General features: G+C 48.0%; 1 protein-coding gene and 1 non-coding gene across 2 annotated transcripts; one reads left to right on the plus strand and one right to left on the minus strand.

Annotated features, from left to right (window-relative positions):
• Nucleotides 1-3,111: 3,111 nt before the first annotated feature.
• LOC127309033 (zinc finger protein ZAT9) lies at nt 3,112-4,730 on the minus strand. Its single transcript, XM_051340022.2, has one exon. The coding sequence runs from the start codon at nt 4,409-4,411 to the stop codon at nt 3,404-3,406; it is 1,008 nt and encodes a 335-aa protein (XP_051195982.1). The 5' UTR covers nt 4,412-4,730; the 3' UTR covers nt 3,112-3,403.
• Nucleotides 4,731-18,236: 13,506 nt separating this feature from the next.
• On the plus strand, nt 18,237-18,317 carry TRNAL-AAG (transfer RNA leucine (anticodon AAG)). Its single transcript has one exon. It is a non-coding gene; the product is annotated as a tRNA-Leu (tRNA).
• The last annotated feature ends 745 nt before the right edge of the window (nt 18,318-19,062 follow it).

Raw genomic sequence — 19,062 nt, forward strand, 5'->3', positions numbered from 1 at the left:
AATTTCCAGTTTGAGTTGCAACGGTAGAAACTAGATATGAATTTAACAGGCATTACATTTGCTGTATGAACTTCTTACATCAAGGGCCCCCTTAAATCAAAAGGAGCAGGAAGCAGTCGCCTCCAAGAACTGATCATCTGCATGAGAGCTGAACATCGAAGGTGGGGCGTACATAACGGACCAGGGTTAGGTAGCGATGAAGTGAGACCGGGGGTGTTTTGAGTCGGGGATGCCGGATCTGGAGGTGGCCGGCGCCGCCGGTAGGATATATTTGACCCCGGGACGCCGGATCCGGAGGCTACCGTCCGGATCTCGAGGGCGCTCGCCGCCGGAACCGGAGACTACCGGTCGGACCAGCAGGGGCAGACGACGGGCCTGGAGCATCCATGTAGGAGGCCCTATCTTCGCTGCCGCGGACGGTAGAGGGTGGATTTCCGCCGCCGCATGCTCAAGATCTCTCCAATGGCCAGATGAACGAGAGTCACAGAGTAGACAACGGATATTTTCAATGGAAGGGGGCGTGGATCGGTGGATGGGCCCAGATGCTTGGCGTATCTGACAGGCGTCAGGTCGTCGCTGTCAGTATTTGCTAATTTCTCCCACAGTATCGAAACGATAAGCAGTACATCCCATTATACCAGAAAACGGAGCGCGGATCTAAAAGCAAAGCTGGAGGGTCGATGTGACGCCGGCACATACCGGCGCCGGTAAAATCGCCGCTCTCCTGCGCTTAATCAAGGCTCCGTCTTTCCCCGTACGTACATTCCGAAGTGATAAGCCACGCACACCAAGATGTCAAACTAATTAGTTGCATTGGATCTGATTGTTGATTGATCGCGTGTCGCTCGTGTGGGGTAAACCAAACCTTAGCCAGCAAGGCCCTCCCCCACCCCTTCTTTCCCTCTCAGCACCGCTAGAAGAGCCCATCAGAAACCGGTGTTTGGCTGCCAAGGACGGTGGCGACGAGGACCTTGATGCTTTGACTTCCTACGAATATCGTCGGCACTTGGTCGTGTGGGCGGCAAAGGGGCGGAGCTAGGTTAGGGATCGCAGCGCAGTGGCGCCCAGTCGACTTCGGCGCAGATATGGAGACAACAACCTTGAGCCGCGTTGGTTCCACCCTACTCGCCAAATCGTGGCGTCCTCGTCGGGTCTGAAGCCTAGTTGGGATGTTGGGTCGAGGGCTTGTCGGGAGAAATCTCTGGTTGGCGGTGGCGGTCACAACATCAGTGACCTTGAGGACACCATTTTCCTCCTTGGAGGCGCCGTCTTGGGAATGCGGATGGTGGACGTGTGGCGTGTGATTTGTGGTGTGCTTGCAGCAACACTTGTCGTGTCTTCTTGTGGTGATCTTGTCCTAAACCTTGTGTCTTCCCGGCTGGCCAGTGTTGTGGCTGGCGGTGACGTTCGTGGGGTCTTGCAACGAGGTGTTCTATTTGGTTCGGTCACTGGCAAGTCGCATGCACATCCGTGCTCTTGGGGAAGCTGCTCTATATCTGACAATGTGGCGCCTTTCGATCCGGGTGAGAAGGCATGGGCTTTTTCGGAGGTGGAGGTGGATGTCCACAGGGCTACAACACACCCGGACCTAACGAAGGCGAGATCTTGGTGGCATGCTTCCTGGTGTTTCCCTTGCACACATTATGACTGTCCCAGTGGATCAAGCCCTCGAAGCTCAAGCTCCGTTTCTTTGTCTCTTCTACATTGCTTATTGTCCGCTATCTTGTTACGTAGATTTTCATTACATAAGATTCTATAAATTAATAAATACAATAAGAATATGATAGTAGTACCACATAATGCATGCATCGCGGAGATAAAACCATAGTAGTCCAGTCCGTATGGCCGTACCTGCTGAGTCCAAGGAGTGGCGAGCACCTACACTGCCGCTGGGCCCAGCATCTGTGGTCCCACGTGCAGCCTCAGGCCACCGCCGAGCCCGTGCCGTATGGGCGGTTGATACAGGTAGGCGAATAAATACCAGTACTACAGTAGAGGACACGGACAAGTGTACTAGTGAGAGCAAACAGAAGCAGCAGCCAGCAGAGCGTTCGTTGCTCAGCCTAGAGCTGAACCGACACACGAACTCTCTGTCTGTCACGGTGGAGCCTACTGCCGCTGAGCTGAAAAAGCTACTGTGATCAGTGTATAGTGCACTGCACTGCACACAATCCATGGCCGCTGACCTGAAACGTCTGATGCGTTGGCATTAGGCGAAATGACATTGTGACCAGCAAACTCTTCAACTGTTAAATGGAAGCTTGTTGGTCCTAGCTAGTAATTCTAGGGAGTATGCTGTTACAATTTACAAGTTACAAGCACCGTGAAGTTCAACCAAGGAGAGCTTTATGGGACGTGTTAAGGAGATACTCCGTCTCAGTTTACTAGTCTTCTCCGTATTTCTTCGTATCAGTTTACTAGTTTTTCCCGTATCTATACGTCACCAATTTAACCTATATAATTTAAATTATATAATAAAAAATTATACCACTAAAAAATAGAACATCTAAACTTTCTAATGAAATAATTTTTATAACATATAACTAATGCTAATTTAATCAAACTGGCGACCTAGGGGGACTCAAATGATGGATATGCAAGCATGATAACTTATATGTTGTTCTATATCTCCATGAATTTAAGAACTTTTGCTTGCATTGTATTATTTGGTCTACGTATCGGAAATGATAATATTCGAGATTATGCAGGATTATACACGAAAGATTCTTTTTTGGCTCTCTCTTTAGCCCTATGTCTCTTATCCCTAGGAGGCCTTCCTCCACTAGGTACACATACACGCCTAATAAATTGTGAGAGAAGTAATAGTAAATACAATGTAGAAACGCATGAGAAGATGTTGAAGTTGACATTTGCAATGACGAGTTTGTTTTTGTTTTGGGGGCATAGACACTAACGACATGTTTCTTTACTCATTGTCCGGTCCGCAGATGTTGTGTGGTGCTTTTGATCTTCGCGATGTATATCTTCGGTAGATTTCTGTTTATAATATTGAAATAAACATGTATGCATCACTTTGATACAGATGCTGGGCTCCGTTCGATCTCTTTTGGAAAAAAAAACTCACATTTGCTTTTTCCGAATGAATAAATATTGATTTTCAATAGATAAGAGAGCAAAAATGTACCATTCGTCTGTTCGGCTAATTCGGTTCTACTACTACGTACCAATCACAACAATGTATTGTAACCGGAAGTTTAAGCAAGAAAAACGAAGAGATATTTTTTATTGCTGAACTGTTCTTCACCAGAATCTTGCACGGACGCAGAGCCCTTACCTCGGATCCATCCTTGCATTGCATGCACAAGCTGGGCTGCCAATTCATGAGCTCAAGCACATCTTGTGATCGATCTAGAAGACGGCACGGCCAGATCAGCTGATGATCTCACTGCCTGGTGCTGCCGAACTCGGCGTCGTACACGGCGGAGAGCTCGAAGTCGTCGTCGAAGGCGACCGGCACGTTGAGGTCGAAGGGCCCGAAGCTGTCGCCGCATTTCGCCGGAGAGGGCGCGCCCGCGCCGCCGAACGGCGTGTGCGCACGCTTGTGGCCGCCCAGGGCCTGGCCGGACCCGAACACGCGGAAGCAGAACGGGCACTCGTGGACGACCGGGGCGTGGGCGTCGTAAGCCTGGCCCGCCGCCGGTGGCACGCAGCCGCCCTTGCCCTTCTTGACGCTGGCGCGGTGGCCGCCCAGGGCCTGGTACGACCGGAACACCTTCCTGCACGCGCCGCACTGGTGCCTGCCGCTGCGCGGGCGCGCGGCCGTCGCCTTGCCGTAGCGCGCCTTGCCAGCCACGTCGTACTCCTCCTCGTCCAGCAAGTTGACCCTGCTGTCGTCTTGCTCGGCCTCCCAGCTCGCCCTGGCCCAGTGGGGCTCTTCCGGCTCGGATCTGGACCGCGTCCACGAGTCCCGAGACAGCATCACCAGCGACATGGCCACGTCCTCCTCCCGCGTCGCGTCCGACACGCTGCTCGCCGGCTCGGGATCCGGCGCCGCGCGCCGGCGCGCACGCTTCGAGCGACGGCGGCAGACGCCGAACCCCGCGCCGACGCGCGGGGACTCGGTGTCGCTCTCGCCGTCCTGCACGACCGACGACTCGCCGGCCGCCGCGGCGACCACGGAACCAGAGAACTCAGGTGCGCCTACCTTGGGATCCTCCCGCAGGAAGCAGGACAGCCTGCTCGGCTGTGTTAGCTTACCATCAATGTCCGTCGACGAGGTGGAGGCGAAGGAGACCGGCGGGGACTGCTGCCGCTGCTGCTGCGGTGGCGAGTACGCAGCGGCGGTGGCAGCGGCGGCTGCCGCCGCCATGACATGGGAGCGCATGTGGCCGCCGAGCGCGCGGCCGTTCTGGAACCGCCGGAAGCAGAGCTTGCAGGTGTGCCTGTCCATCGCCAACCAAAGCAAAGGCGATGGAGCAGCAGAGATCAGACGCTGCAATGCTTGCAGCCGCGAGCAGCCGATCGATCGCTTTGCTTGCTTGTGTCCTCCTCACTTGCTTTTCTTGCTCGACGCTGGCTTTCGGTTGATCCACCGGAATAGATTTATGGGAAAGATGGAGGTAGAAGAAGCGTGAGAGGCGGAGGCAGTGGGGGAACTTAAAAGGAGTAGTAGGTGACAAGCATGCCTCCCTCCACCTCCGCCAAGAAGAAGAAGAGGAAGAAACAAGTGGGGGAGGCGGTGAGAAAGTTTGCTTAAGCAGCACACTTAAATACGCAGCAACTGCAATGCAATGAAGCAAAAAAATGGCAGAATTTGATGGCATTTCACGTTGCAGAAGAAGGCCTTGATGAGGATTAGTGAACTGAAGATCCGCAAACTTAACTGCTGAGACCAGAACGGCCCACCTGTAAGCGCCACATAATCGAAACGAAAAGTTGGATTGTAAAACTGGCAAGATCAAGAAGATCGTCAGCTTTTGGAAGATCTTCAAGTCACACAGGCCTTGGGAGTATGTATATTGCTGGTGGGAGTTACAGTACGCCCTTAACAATTCCATACGTTTGACCTTTATTTTAGCAGGGAATTAAGGAGTGATAGGCTGTCAAACGCACCTTCATCACTGAACAAATTGGGCCTAGTTATTGATTAGTTATTTTTAGGAGAGAAGTTACTTATTCGTTGTGTCGTGTGGAGTACTCTACATTGCTGTTTTGCAGGTGCATTGGATCTGACCGGGATTTGTGTTATGCTGCCATCATGGCGAGCCAGAAACAGAGCGGGGTTAATCCTGGAGATGCTGACATGCTGTCAAATCTGAAATCGTCCAATTCAATTCCTTCTCCATTTGCTCAAAATGTCTATCTTGGTATCACGATTTGGCTACATATATTGATTTCCTTAAAATTGTCAGGTTCTGCTTCTCTTTGTGTGAGGCATGCTTGCGGAATGGGTAAAGATCACCGCGGCATGTGGCTGTACACAGCTGCACATCCTCTACTACTGCAGATCGATCCAATGTTGCTCATGATGCACTGCTGGTACAGGCAGGGCATACAGACTACTATAGTCGATACACATATACAGTTACTTACATCTGAACTGATGAGGTCTAAGACCCAATTTGTGGCCCAATCTTGCGAAATCGACCCAAAATCAAAAGGGGAAAAGTGGAGGAACGAAGAACGAGACGAACACGATGAACACACACGCACCCAAACCCGATACAATCGATTTACACTCCCATGGCTCGACAAACCACGCCGGTAGAATCACACTAGGAGAGACCAAGAGGTTGAATCCCGGTGTGAGAGATCGGTGTTGTAGACGAACACTTGTGCGGGAGAGAGAGTGGTTAAACTAGAATCTCACACACAACTATTAATCTCAACAAGAGTAGCCTTGATGAAACACAGGAGATAATCCCCAATATGAGCTAAGCTCTAAGAATTATCCAAGTCTATGTCTAACCCTAGCAAATGAGGAGTACGGGGATACAAATAGCTCAGATCTGAGTCAAGGGTAATTTGGGCAAAGGCTAAATAAGTTACAACTGCTAGATAGCGAATGGACGGTTCAGATTTGAAGACATTCGCGCACGGGCGGTACCAATGGGCGGAGGTACCGGTGGAGGTACCGGAAAAACGTCCATTTCGAACCAAAGTTTCCAGGGTACTTGGACCCTGAGGCGGTACCGGCCGGTACCTTGGCCGGTGGTACCGGCCTCCTCATCCTTCCCGCGGGGCAGCCTTGGAGGCTCCGCTCGGCGCCCGCCGGTAGTACCGGCCAGGAGGGGCCGGTACTACCGGTCTTCCCTCCACGCGCGCGGCCAAGGGTGGAGGCTCCGGCCCCTCATGGCCTGGAGGCTCCGGCCTCCTTCTCCCTGGAGGCTCCACCCTCCTCTTCTCTTTCTCTTGTTCCTTTCTCTTCCTTTCTTCTTCTTCCTTCTTTCTTTCTTCTTCTTTTAGTCCATAAGCTTTAGCTTCTTCTCCCTTGATGAATGGTGTCTCCTCTCCCTCGTATCCTTGATGATCTTGTACCTAATAACACATAGAGTGTCGGCATGAGGTAGCATTCCGTCCAACGGTGTGTCAAGGTCAAGAGTAGCGAGGATAGAGTTCACCTTATCGTGTAGCGCTTTAACTCGGGCTCGTGTCATCGGTCCACTTGGGGGACTTGTTGGTCTTGGTGTAGCGACGTCGGTGACCGGGGCTACATCATCTCCCCCCCCCCCTTGGGAAAGAGTCGTCCTCGACTCTTGCATCTCCTCATCTCCATGATAGGGTGACAAGTCCGAGACGTTGAACGTGTTGCTCACCAAGTACTTGGATGTCGGTATGTCGATGACGTAAGCGTTGTCGTTGATGCGTTTGAGGACTTTGAAGGGGCCATCTCCTCTTGGCTTGAGCTTGGAGTTGCGCTCATGAGGGAACCGTTCCTTCCGGAGGTGGATCCAAACGAGGTCTCCTTCTTCGAATATCCTTGCCTTCTTCTTGGCGTTGATGCGGTTGGCTTGACGAAGGACATGTTCTTGTATGGTTGCCCTTGTCTCTTCATGTAGTTTCTTGACGGCGGCGGTGCGCTTGTCGAAGTCCATGTTGATGCGCTCGTGGAGGGGAAGCGGAAGTATGTCGAGTGCCGTGTAAGGTTCGAAGCCATAGATGACCAAGAAGGGGCTCCTTGACGTAGTCTTGTGCTTGGCGCGGTTGTAGGCGAACTCCGCGTGGGGAAGGCACTCCTCCCATGACTTCAAGTTCTTCTTCACGAGGATGCGTAGGAGGGTGGAGAGGCTTCGATTGACCACTTCCGTTTGGCCGTCCGTTTGCGGGTGCGATGATGATGAGAACAAGAGCTTGACTCCAAACTTCGCCATGAGCGACTTCCAAAGATAACTCATGAACTTGACGTCTCGATCCGACACAATGCTTTGTGGTACTCCATGTAGGCGAACGATTTCCCTGAAAAACAATGAAGCAATGTGTGAAGCATCGTCGCTCTTATGGCAAGGTATGAAATGAGCCATCTTAGAGAATCTATCCACTACAACAAATATGGAATCATGACCATGCTTAGTGCGAGGCAAGCCTAGAACGAAATCCATGCTAATATCGGTCCATGGTGCATAAGGAATAGGCAATGGCATGTAAAGACCATAAGGGTTGGAGGTAGACTTAGCTTGTAAGCATGTTGTGCACCGACGGCAAAGGCGCTCCACATCTCGCTTCATCTTTGGCCAATAGTAGTGGGTTGAGAGCATGGCATATGTCTTGTCACGGCCAAAGTGGCCCATAAGACCTCCTCCATGAGACTCTTGCAAAAGCAATTTTCGAAGCGAAGACTCGGGAATGCAAATCTTGTTAGCTTTGAACAAATAGCCATCATGCAAATAGAAATCATCCACTCCTCGCTCAACGGAGCACTTCTCAAAAATGGGAGCAAAGAAAGAATCGGAAGGATAGAGTTCTTTGATCTCTTCAAGTCCCAAAACATGAAAATCCAAACGAGTTAGCAAAAGGGTGTTTTTGCGGGAAAGAGCATCCGCCACAACATTGTCCTTGCCCTTCTTGTATTTGATTACATATGGGAAGGACTCAATGAACTCGACCCATTTTGCATGTCGTTTGTTCAAGTTGTGTTGGCTCTTCAAATATTTCAAGGACTCATGGTCGGAATGAATGATAAACTCTTTTGGCCAAAGGTAATGTTGCCAAACTTCAAGAACACGAACCAAAGCGTAGAGCTCCTTGTCATATATAGGATAGTTGAGGCGTGCGCCATCCAACTTCTCACTATAATATGCCACGGGTTTGCCCTCTTGCATAAGAACGCCGCCAATACCAAGCCCACTTGCATCACACTCAATCTCAAAAGTTTTTGCAAAATTTGGAAGAACAAGGAGGGAGCTTCGGTAAGGCGTTTCTTCAACTCATCAAAAGCATTTTGTTGGGCCTTGCCCCAAACAAACGGAACATTCTTCTTGGTAAGCTCATTCAAAGGGCAAGCGATGGTGCTAAAGTCTTTCACAAAGCGGCGATAAAACCGGCAAGTCCATGGAAGCTTCGGACTTGGCCAACATTTGTAGGGGTAGGCCAATTATGGATGGCCTCCACCTTGGAAGAATCAACTTCAATCCCATTAGCGGAAACCACAAAACCAAGAAAAACCAATTTGTTTTGAGCAAAGGTGCATTTGGGGAGGTTAGCATAAAGCTTTTCATTGCGCAAGATGCACAAGACCTCTCTCACATGTTGCACATGGTCCTCGAGGTTTTTGCTATAAATAAGAATATCATCGAAGTAGACAACCACGCTCTTGCCAATGAGAGGACGCAAGATGTGATTCATGAGGCGCATGAAAGTAGATGGTGCATTGGAAAGACCGAAAGGCATAACGAGCCATTCATAGAGACCAAGTTTGGTCTTGAATGCCGTTTTCCATTCGTCACCAATAGCCATGCGGATTTGATGGTAACCACTACGCAAATCGACTTTAGAGAAAATCGTGGCACCACTAAGTTCATCAAGCATGTCATCTAAACGCGGAATGGGATGGCGGTAACGGACGGTAATGGCATTGATGGGGCGACAATCCATACACATCCGTTGCGTCTCATCCGGTTTAGGCACGAGGATCACGGGAACCGCACAAGGGCTAAGGCTTTCACGGACATACCCTTTGGCGAGGAGATCTTGAATTTGACGGTTGATCTCCTTGGTCTCTTCGGGGTTGGTGCGATAGGCGGCACGGTTTGGAAGCGGAGCGCCGGGTATGAGGTCGATGCGGTGTTCTATGCCGCGGAGTGGTGGTAGTCCATGAGGGAGCTCGTCGGGGAAAACGTCTTGAAATTCCTGCAAAAGAGACAACAAAGACGGAGGAATGTTGGTTAAGTCGTTAGTTTCCGATGACGGTCCCTTGCAAATTAGCACGTAGTGCAATATGGTGGATGGGTTTGCTTGTACTTCTCTCCACTCGCTTTTGGTGGCTAGGAGGACGCTCGTTCGCTCACTCATATATGGCTTGTGGCGCTCACTCTCCATTTGGTGGGTCGCTCCCTCACCTCTCAACTCACTATGGTGGGTGCGGAGTTGTGCCCTCGCTAAAGCCTTCGCATTATCCGCGATGATTTGGCTAGGAGTCATCGGGCGCAACTCGAACTTTTTGTCGTTGACCTTGAAGGTGTAAGTGTTGGAGAGTCCATCATGTATAGCCTTCTTGTCATATTGCCAAGGGCGGCCAAGCAACATGTGGCACACCGTCATGGGTACCACGTCACACTCGATGGTGTCCTCATAAGGGCCGATCTTGAAGTTGACGGTGACGGTATGTTGTATCTTGACGTTGCCCTTATCACTCAACCATTGGATATGGTAAGGGTGAGGATGCTTGCGGAGAGTGAGGTGGAGCTTCTCACACAACTCGGTGCTCGCAAGGTTGTGGCAACTTCCACCATCGATGATGACCTTGATAGACTTGCCACCAATTCCGGCACGGGTTTGGAAGATGTTGCACCGTTGTTCTTCCATATCATGAGGTTGTGTGGTTAGCACCCTTGTGACCACAAGTGAGGGACTTGGGTCATGCTCACATAAGAGAGGATCTTCTCCACTTTCTTGCTCATAAGCTTCTTCACTTTCCACGGCGGCTTGCACAAGGGCTTCATATTCATCCTCATCAAGAGTCTCGATGTCACCATTCTCCATAGTGATCATGACCTTGGTGTTCTTGCACTCAAACGACTTGTGACCTTGGGTGCCACACTTGAAGCAAGTGACACTAGAGGGTCCCGTGGATGCCTTAGAGGAAGCGGTGGAGGAGACCGTTTGCTTCATTCGACTTTGGATAGTCGTCTTCTTGGAAGGTGTAGAGGATGCGTCGGCCTTGGCACTTGTAGCATAAGGAGTTGATGTAGTAGGAGGAGTCGATGTAGCGAGCTTGGAGGAGAAATAGGACTTGGCCTTGGAGTACTTGATGTCCTCAATCACTTGGCGCTCGGCCTTCGATGCTTGGTGGACTAACTCAACCATGTTGGAGTAGGGTTGGAACTCGACAATCCTCTTGATAGGATAAGTAAGGCCATTGAAGAAGCGAGCAATGGTTTGCTCCTCGGATTCTTGGATGTTGGCTCGCATCATAGTGAGCTCCATCTCCTTGTAGAACTCCTCAACGGTCTTGGTGCCTTGCTTCAACTTTTGGAGCTTGTTGAAGAGGTCGGTCATGTAGTGTGCGGGGACAAAACGAGCATGCATCTCCTTCTTCATATCTTCCCAAGTGTCAATGGGAGGTTCACCCTTCTCTTCTCGGAGAGTGAGGACTTGCTCCCACCAAGTGTTGGCGTAGTCTTCAAACTCGAGTGATGCCATAGCCACTTTCTTGGCACCGGAGTAGTTGTGGATGCGGAAGATCTTGTCCACCTTGAGTGCCCATGAGAGGTAAGCTTCGGCGTCGTCTTCACCTTTGAACTTGGGCATGTTGAACTTGAGCTTGCCATACATGTTCTCTTCATCCTCCAAGTTTCTTCGGCGAGGACGGATGCCTTCATCTCTTGCGGCTTGAGGTGGGAAAGGAGGTCTTCCCCGGCCAACCATAGCATTGGGTTGGCGTTGATAATGGACGCTAGCTTCACTTGGTTCACGGCGATGGTGTTGTGGAAGATCTTGTCGAGGTTGTTGACGAGGCTCATAGTTGGCTCTTTCATCTTGATCATGTTGTGGGTCTCCTCTTCCACGTTGGTCATGGCGAGGATGGCGTCGGAGATCTTGCCGAGGTTGAACTTGAGGACCTTGGTCTTGGGGTTGGTCGTCACGCCCATGGTGGGCATGGCGATCCGCTTGGTGACGATCTTGTTGTAGGACTTGGTCTTGTGGAGGACGCTCATGTGGACGAGCATGGCGATGTATTTCGCCGCGCCTAGAGTTGGAGCGAGAGTCTTCATGACGAGCATGTGGGCGATGAGGTCGATGATGGTCTTCATGCCTTGAAGAAGAGCTTGAGGACGAAAGGCCACCATGAGAGTAGTAATCTTGCGGCGAGCTTGATGATGATGAAGTAGAGCGGTGTCGGTGATGACGACCCAAGTTGGTGATGGCGCGCTCGAGGCTATCCATGCGCCGCTCCATGTTAGCATCATTGGCCACCATTTGGCCATTCAAGTTGTCCGTAGCTTCACGAAGGAGAGCCAAGTCTTGGTTCACGGCGGAGAAGTTGTGAGCCACTTCATCGTATTGCTCATCGATGCGCGTCTCGAAGAGGGCTAGTTGCTCCTTGAACTCTTGGCGTTGTGTCCATAGGTTGTGTTGAGTAGCCAACCTCTCGGTGTTGCGGAGTACTTCTCCATCCCGTGATTCATCTCCGTTCCTATCCATGATGGCAAGACAAGAACTATGTTGTGTATGTTAGTGGAAGGAGACTACCTCACAATCTTACCGTTGTGTGATAGTATCGAGGTGATCAATCAAACCGAGAGCGAAACCAATTGTATCGGGCACACACACAAAAACACACGCAAAAGCTAGCAAATATGGTGGTAGGTGAGTATGGTGGAAAGCCAAGAGACGAAATCCGAAATCAAGTTTGTTGTTAAGAGTGGGTAAAATCCAAATATCGAATGTCAAAGCGATGATCACTAAAACACGGAAAAAGATGTGGAACACACACACGAGATGAAAGGGGTTAGTGCGACCAAGGAATGAGCGGAAAGATGTAAGAAGCCCTTAACAAGGGTGCTCGGTGTCACACTAACACAATGAGAGACAAAGCTTTGGTTGCAACGGAGAGACAACAAGATTTACACGCGGCCTCTCTTCTCTTTTCTCTCTTTTGCTTAAAAGCTTTCCTCCTTTGTATTTGGTGGCACTTGACACTCGTTTGTATTTTGTGGCACTTGCACTCTTTTGCTCTTTTGTGTTTTGGCGGCTTTTGTCTCGCACTATGTTAGCTTAGCTTCGCCTTTGCTACTTTGCCACACGAGTTTTGCTTAAAAGCTTGACTCCACACTACACACACACCTCACAACGGGGCCACGTGCAATGTCTCGCAACACTAGTCAAGCAATGCCCGGGAGGTTAGATCGCAAAAGGGAAAAGGATTTGCAAGTTATACCTAGATGGGGCGTAGGCGGTGATGAACACTCAACTTGCAATATGGTGGGTGGATCAAGAGTACGTTTGCAAGCTCGGGGTGCCGAGAGTGTCGTCGCTTGCTTCGGAGCTGCGGGTTAGTGTTACACAAAAGGCACTCAAACCGAATAAGCAAACACAAGGTAGGCGAGAAAAAGTTGGGTCAAACTAGCTTGGCGGTGGTGGTAGTGGTATGCCGGTGGTCTTGCGGTGGCGTTGGTGGTGGCGGTGGTGGTGGCGGTGCCGCGGCGGTGGTTACCGGTGATTTGGGGGAACGGCGGTGTTGGCCGGTGGTGGAGAGGGGGTGGTGGTGTTGGTCGGCGGCGGTGGGAGGAGGGGAGTGGTGGCCGGCTTGGGGAGGCGAGCGGTGGTGGCGGCTGAGTGGTGGGCGGTAGTGGTGGGCGGTAGTGGAGGCTGGAGCCTCCACCCGTGCTCCCGCCTGGAGGTACCGCTCGGTGGTACCGCTCACGCTTCTTCCCCACACGTGAAGTTGCCTGTTCTTCCCTTTTCTCTCTCCTGTTCTTGAGGAGCTCAAACCAAATCAACCCAAAACGAAGGAAACGATGAAGTTTGTGGATAGAAAGTGGAGGAAGTAGTAGATCAACACTAATAACACCGAATCAATGGACCAAAACCACTCAAAACTCAACAAAATCGCAGATCGGTCAAAAGGCAAATTAGGGCTATTTTTTTGGGGATTTTTTGGGAAAATTTTTAGAGACGAAATTGGGTGGGTGGGGGGTCAAATTCGCGGTAACCTTGAGCTGCTGATACCATATGATGAGGTCTAAGACCCAATTTGTGGCCCAATCTTGCGAAATCGACCCAAAATCAAAAGGGGAAAAGTGGAGGAACGAAGAACGAGACGAACACGATGAACACACACGCACCCAAACCCGATACAATCGATTTACACTCCCATGGCTCGACAAACCACGCCGGTAGAATCACACTAGGAGAGACCAAGAGGTTGAATCCCGGTGTGAGAGATCGGTGTTGTAGACGAACACTTGTGCGGGAGAGAGAGTGGTTAAACTAGAATCTCACACACAACTATTAATCTCAACAAGAGTAGCCTTGATGAAACACAGGAGATAATCCCCAATATGAGCTAAGCTCTAAGAATTATCCAAGTCTATGTCTAACCCTAGCAAATGAGGAGTACGGGGATACAAATAGCTCAGATCTGAGTCAAGGGTAATTTGGGCAAAGGCTAAATAAGTTACAACTGCTAGATAGCGAATGGACGGTTCAGATTTGAAGACATTCGCGCACGGGCGGTACCAATGGGCGGAGGTACCGGTGGAGGTACCGGAAAAACGTCCATTTCGAACCAAAGTTTCCAGGGTACTTGGACCCCTGAGCGGTACCCCGGCCGGTACCTTGGCCGGTGGTACCGGCCTCCTCATCCTTCCCGCGGGGCAGCCTTGGAGGCTCCGCTCGGCGCCCGCCGGTAGTACCGGCCAGGAGGGGCCGGTACTACCGGTCTTCCCTCCACGCGCGCGGCCAAGGGTGGAGGCTCCGGCCCCTCATGGCCTGGAGGCTCCGGCCTCCTTTTCCCTGGAGGCTCCACCCTCCTCTTCTCTTTCTCTTGTTCCTTTCTCTTCCTTTCTTCTTCTTCCTTCTTTCTTTCTTCTTCTTTTAGTCCATAAGCTTTAGCTTCTTCTCCCTTGATGAATGGTGTCTCCTCTCCCTCGTATCCTTGATGATCCTTGTACCTAATAACACATAGAGTGTCGGCATGAGGTAGCATTCCGTCCAACGGTGTGTCAAGGTCAAGAGTAGCGAGGATAGAGTTCACCTTATCGTGTAGCGCTTTAACTCGGGCTCGTGTCATCGGTCCACTTGGGGGACTTGTTGGTCTTGGTGTAGCGACGTCGGTGACCGGGGCTACATCATGAACTGTCGCCGTCCAGATTAGACATTCTTTTTCTTCAAGGAAATAGAAATGTGTTAGGGTTAAAATCTACGCAAGTAACCTATTCCTGCTGTTCATCCTAACAAATGGGCGGCTACAATTTTTCTCCCAAGAGCATAATGCTCCTGCAAGTGGAAAATTAATTTTATGGATGTTAAAATTTTTTAGACATGTACTGTATATGTTTGTGTTGGTTGGTTGTTTGCAAATTTCTATGGAGAAAACACAAGTATTGTGACGCGTGCTAACAAGACAATTGAGCGATCAATTTGTTGCTTGTTTAGAGCACAAAACTTTGTCTTATTTTATTATGGAAACATGCATGTTGATTTTTCGCATGAAAACTTACACAAACACGGAAAATAGTAACAAAAACAAGTACACAGAAGTTTAGGATTTTTAAATTTCTTTTTATTTTTTCAAATTTACTATTCATCGAGAAGAAATGCTCCCAGAGCAACAACTCCATGCCCCATATGGACGGCTACAATTTTACAAGAGTAACTTTGATTGATGATATATTAACTTGGCCAATGGGAGTAGTTTTGTACATCTTTCTGAGAAGTCATAAATCCAACATGTAAAGTGGCTTTCGGGTGCGAATACGGCCCAAAACAACCTTCCTTGTTGTACATTGTGTCATGCTCGCATATACAAGACATGTATTTAGAAGAAATTCCAGCCGTACGGGACTATATATGGGAGGGGTAGAACATAGAGTAGATGCATGTCATCTCGAGGAGGGAGAATGATGGTGCATCAATCATCGTATTCTTCCATACACGTGACATGCCATGTGGGCATGTGTATGTGGGTGCCTTGTTGTTCGGAAAATCTTGTGAAGGCTGTCATCACATTTGGAGGATCCCAAATGCAGCTACGACTAGATTGAGGACTAGCGATCGCATTCGGGCTCGGCGAATGCGGCTTGAGAGGGATAAATGTAGAGGTAACAATTAATGAGAATATTGGTTCTCGTAATCTGTTTGTTTCTCTATAGTGAAGATTTATTAGACGAAGATGCTAGTGATCATCCGTTTGGTAGTGTAAAAGTGTCCAGACATCATCAAAAGGAACTTTATGTTGGTTCTATTGTTCGTAGGAGCACTAGAATTAACAAAAATAATAAAAAGATTCTAATGCAAGATTTGAAACGAATGATTTGAAATAGTGGGTTTTGAGGAGCTTGACAAGCATCTATTTGTTCAGGAAATGAGGAACAATGTTTGGTCTTTATTGTCTTATTGGAGACAGGAGCTCAAACTTTGATATTCATTTTCTCAAGCATATTGCTTCACATCGTATTGTTTACTACTCATGGGAGGTTAGTCACAAACACAACAAACCTCCAAATAAAACAGGTTGATATGGGAGACTATTGTGTTATATCTCATTTGCGATCTAGACATGATGGTATTTAGTGGATCTTGGTTCCAATATTTGGTGCAACCCAAGATTCACAATACGCAGAATTTCTATCAAAACTAGTAGGAACGTGTGAATCAGAATCACTTCCCATGTTGGTGGGAGAGAACTATAATATTATATGGAATAGAATAGGAAAAAATAATGATAATTTTAGTGCCTATTGGCCTTTTGTTTTAGCTCAATCATAGAAAGCCTATACCTAAGGAAAATAGTTCTCACTGGAAGGGAGTTCACTTGGGCCAATCACAAAGAGACTCCTACATATGAAAAACTTGATATTATTCATGTCAATGTGAAAAGGGAATAAAAGTTTCCATTAGTTTTAGTGTGTGCATTAACCCACTGGGGTCAGGTCATACACTGATACTTATCAGCTGTAGCCAACACCCTCATCTATGTAACAAGGCCCATTTTTCTTTTGAAATGTTCTGATTGCACCAAGATAGTTTTTATGAGATGTTGACATCTGGAGGGCTATTGTAACAACACATGATACACCTACTGACGGAGGCAAAAATAATATTAGACATGTCTCTCATTTCCTAAGGGGTTGGACAAAATCTTAAGCGGAAACTTAAAAAAAGTAAAAAAAAAGAGAGGTTGTTGGTGATCATTCATGAGTTAGACCCCAAGGCATCCGAATGGGATGCGATGAGGGACGCTAATGAGCATGTGACTAAACTTAGACGTGACGAAGAGACTAAGTGAGCTCAACGAGATAAGGCTAAACATGTTTAGAAAGGTGGTAATAATACAAAATATTTTCGTTGCATTGCTAATTAAAAGCAGAGAAAGAATCAGATATTTTAACTATAATAAGATGAAGGAGCCATAGTTCAAGAGCAAAACTTGAAAGATATGTAACCTACCCATTTCTAACTCCAATATTGTTGTTGCATGTGTTGTTAGCGAACTTCATGGCACATGCATGCTTCTCCGTCGCCCTCTCACAATCAATTTTGAGTCGCCCCATTGGTTTCTCAATAGAAGAGCAAATGTGTTAAAGGACCCAACTAAGAATATTTTGCATAGCTAATGAATTCAACAAAAAAAAGTAAAATCCAACAATCAACATGTGAATGACCAATATTGTCTGTCTCGTAGTCGTAGTACGCAGTGATGAGTCATTTTCACTACATTTATTGGTATAGGCCATGTCTATTCATTACTTTTAAGAAAAAAAAAATCAAGAAGTTGTAATAATGTGCTCCCACTTAACAAGTTGGGGGCCATAAATGTAATATACACATCTCAAACAAGAAAATTAACCACGGACACGATCTTAGGGATGGTACCAATGAAAAGTTGATGTTGTGTCTTGTTTTAATTCCTTCCTTTCCATCTTTCATTTTGGTTGGATTGAACACACCAGAAAGACGTACTAGGACATGAACGAATGAAGGGAGGTGCCATCTATTTCCAGAGCCACGATTAATTAACATAATCTTCAATAAAGTCAATATAGGACGTGTTTGGATCCTTTTCACTCCTGGAAGACACTCCCAGAGCGGGAGGGACCTAGCTATGTTCAGGTTTGTAGAGTTGATAAAACCGAGATCTTCATCGCTCCTTGGATTTCAGTATAGCGAAGGCTTTCCGAATGGACCCATAGTCAGGCCATGATCCGAGTATTCCTCGCCATCATCAAATTCTTCTTTTCCACGCGTCTCCCCGGTCCGTAGTTCCAACTGATAGAGGTGGCCACGTACCTATTTTTTTAGAACATGTTCGTTAAAATATTATTAACTCTTGGTATGTACATACGTGTGCGAGAGTTTAAACACTTCTGATTGTGTGCCTATTGCTGCAGTAATTTCCATTGTTCTTTTCAAGGGTAACTTTCTAGATTTTCTTTGAAGAGGAGGTTGAGCTGCATCGAAGAGATGCACACAACTTTCTATTATTGGGTAACTTTGTACAGTAAAAAGAATTTCAGGAAAGAACGTTGAGCTTGTGGTCTCACCCATATTATTTTCGGTAACTTTGTAGATGAACGGAGAAATAGTTTTTGATTTGTGGGATGCAAATTATTCGTGTACAACACGAGCAGTGGGGGCTGGCTGCTGTTTTAGACTGGGCCAAGCGCACAAGGCATGCATTACCTGCTCAGTGCTCACTGCCGTATGCACAAGAAATGGCCTGGGCCCATGCAGAAGTCTCGAACATTCCCTCTGCCAGCGGCAGCGGTACCCTCGTACATCACCGCCGGACGCCGCGCCCGCGGTCGTCGTACGTAGGTGCGGGGAGATATGAATGCGAGTTGACAAAAAGTGTACTGTACAAATTATATATGGAACACACGATTTTATATCACTACGATCAGATGGCCGAGTTGGTCTAAGGCGCCAGATTAAGGTTCTGGTCCGAAAGGGCGTGGGTTCAAATCCCACTCTGGTCAATTCTTTTTTGTTGTTGTTTGCAAAAGGTGTTTAACAAGCTATCCATACAGTCATACCTGTAGGGCTATAACGCTCCTATTCTGTAAACACCGATTCTTTTTTGTTGTTGTTTGCAAAAGGTGTTTAACAAGCTATCCATACAGTCATACCTATAGGGCTACCACTCTGGTCAATTCTTTTTTGTTGTTGTTTGCAAAAGGTGTTTAACAAGCTATCCATACAGTCATACCTGTAGGGCTATAACGCTCCTATTCTGTAAACACCGATTCTTTTTTGTTGTTGTTTGCAAAAGGTGTTTAACAAGCTATCCATACAGTCATACCTATAGGGCTATAACGCTCCTATTCTGTAAACACCGACTGTTTTATCTTTTTTATATAAATTGTAAAAAAGAAAGTCAAGAACAATTTGTAAAAAAAAAGACGTACGACGCTCCTATTCTGTAAGCCTTTTGCCTTCACATCCATTCGTTCCATCTTCCTCCCTAGTCTCTGTCCATCTCTTTCACTTGCCCCTGCGCCTAAAGGAATGGCGTATGTCAGTTTTATTGCTTAGAACTGAAGAAGAGGTACACAAGGCACATACAGGTTCTTCCAACATGAAGTTCTTGCTAATTACAAGCACAAGTATGGAGTATAACTACTATACTATTTGGGAACAAACATCTTTTTTGTAAGAGTTTTGAATTATTTTTGAGATTAATGTGGAGGTAACACGTATGCTATTTGATAGTTTTATTCCCGT

The sequence above is a fragment of the Lolium perenne genome, chromosome 1 (assembly GCF_019359855.2).
Source record: "Lolium perenne isolate Kyuss_39 chromosome 1, Kyuss_2.0, whole genome shotgun sequence".
In the NCBI taxonomy this organism is placed as follows: Eukaryota; Viridiplantae; Streptophyta; class Magnoliopsida; order Poales; family Poaceae; genus Lolium; species Lolium perenne.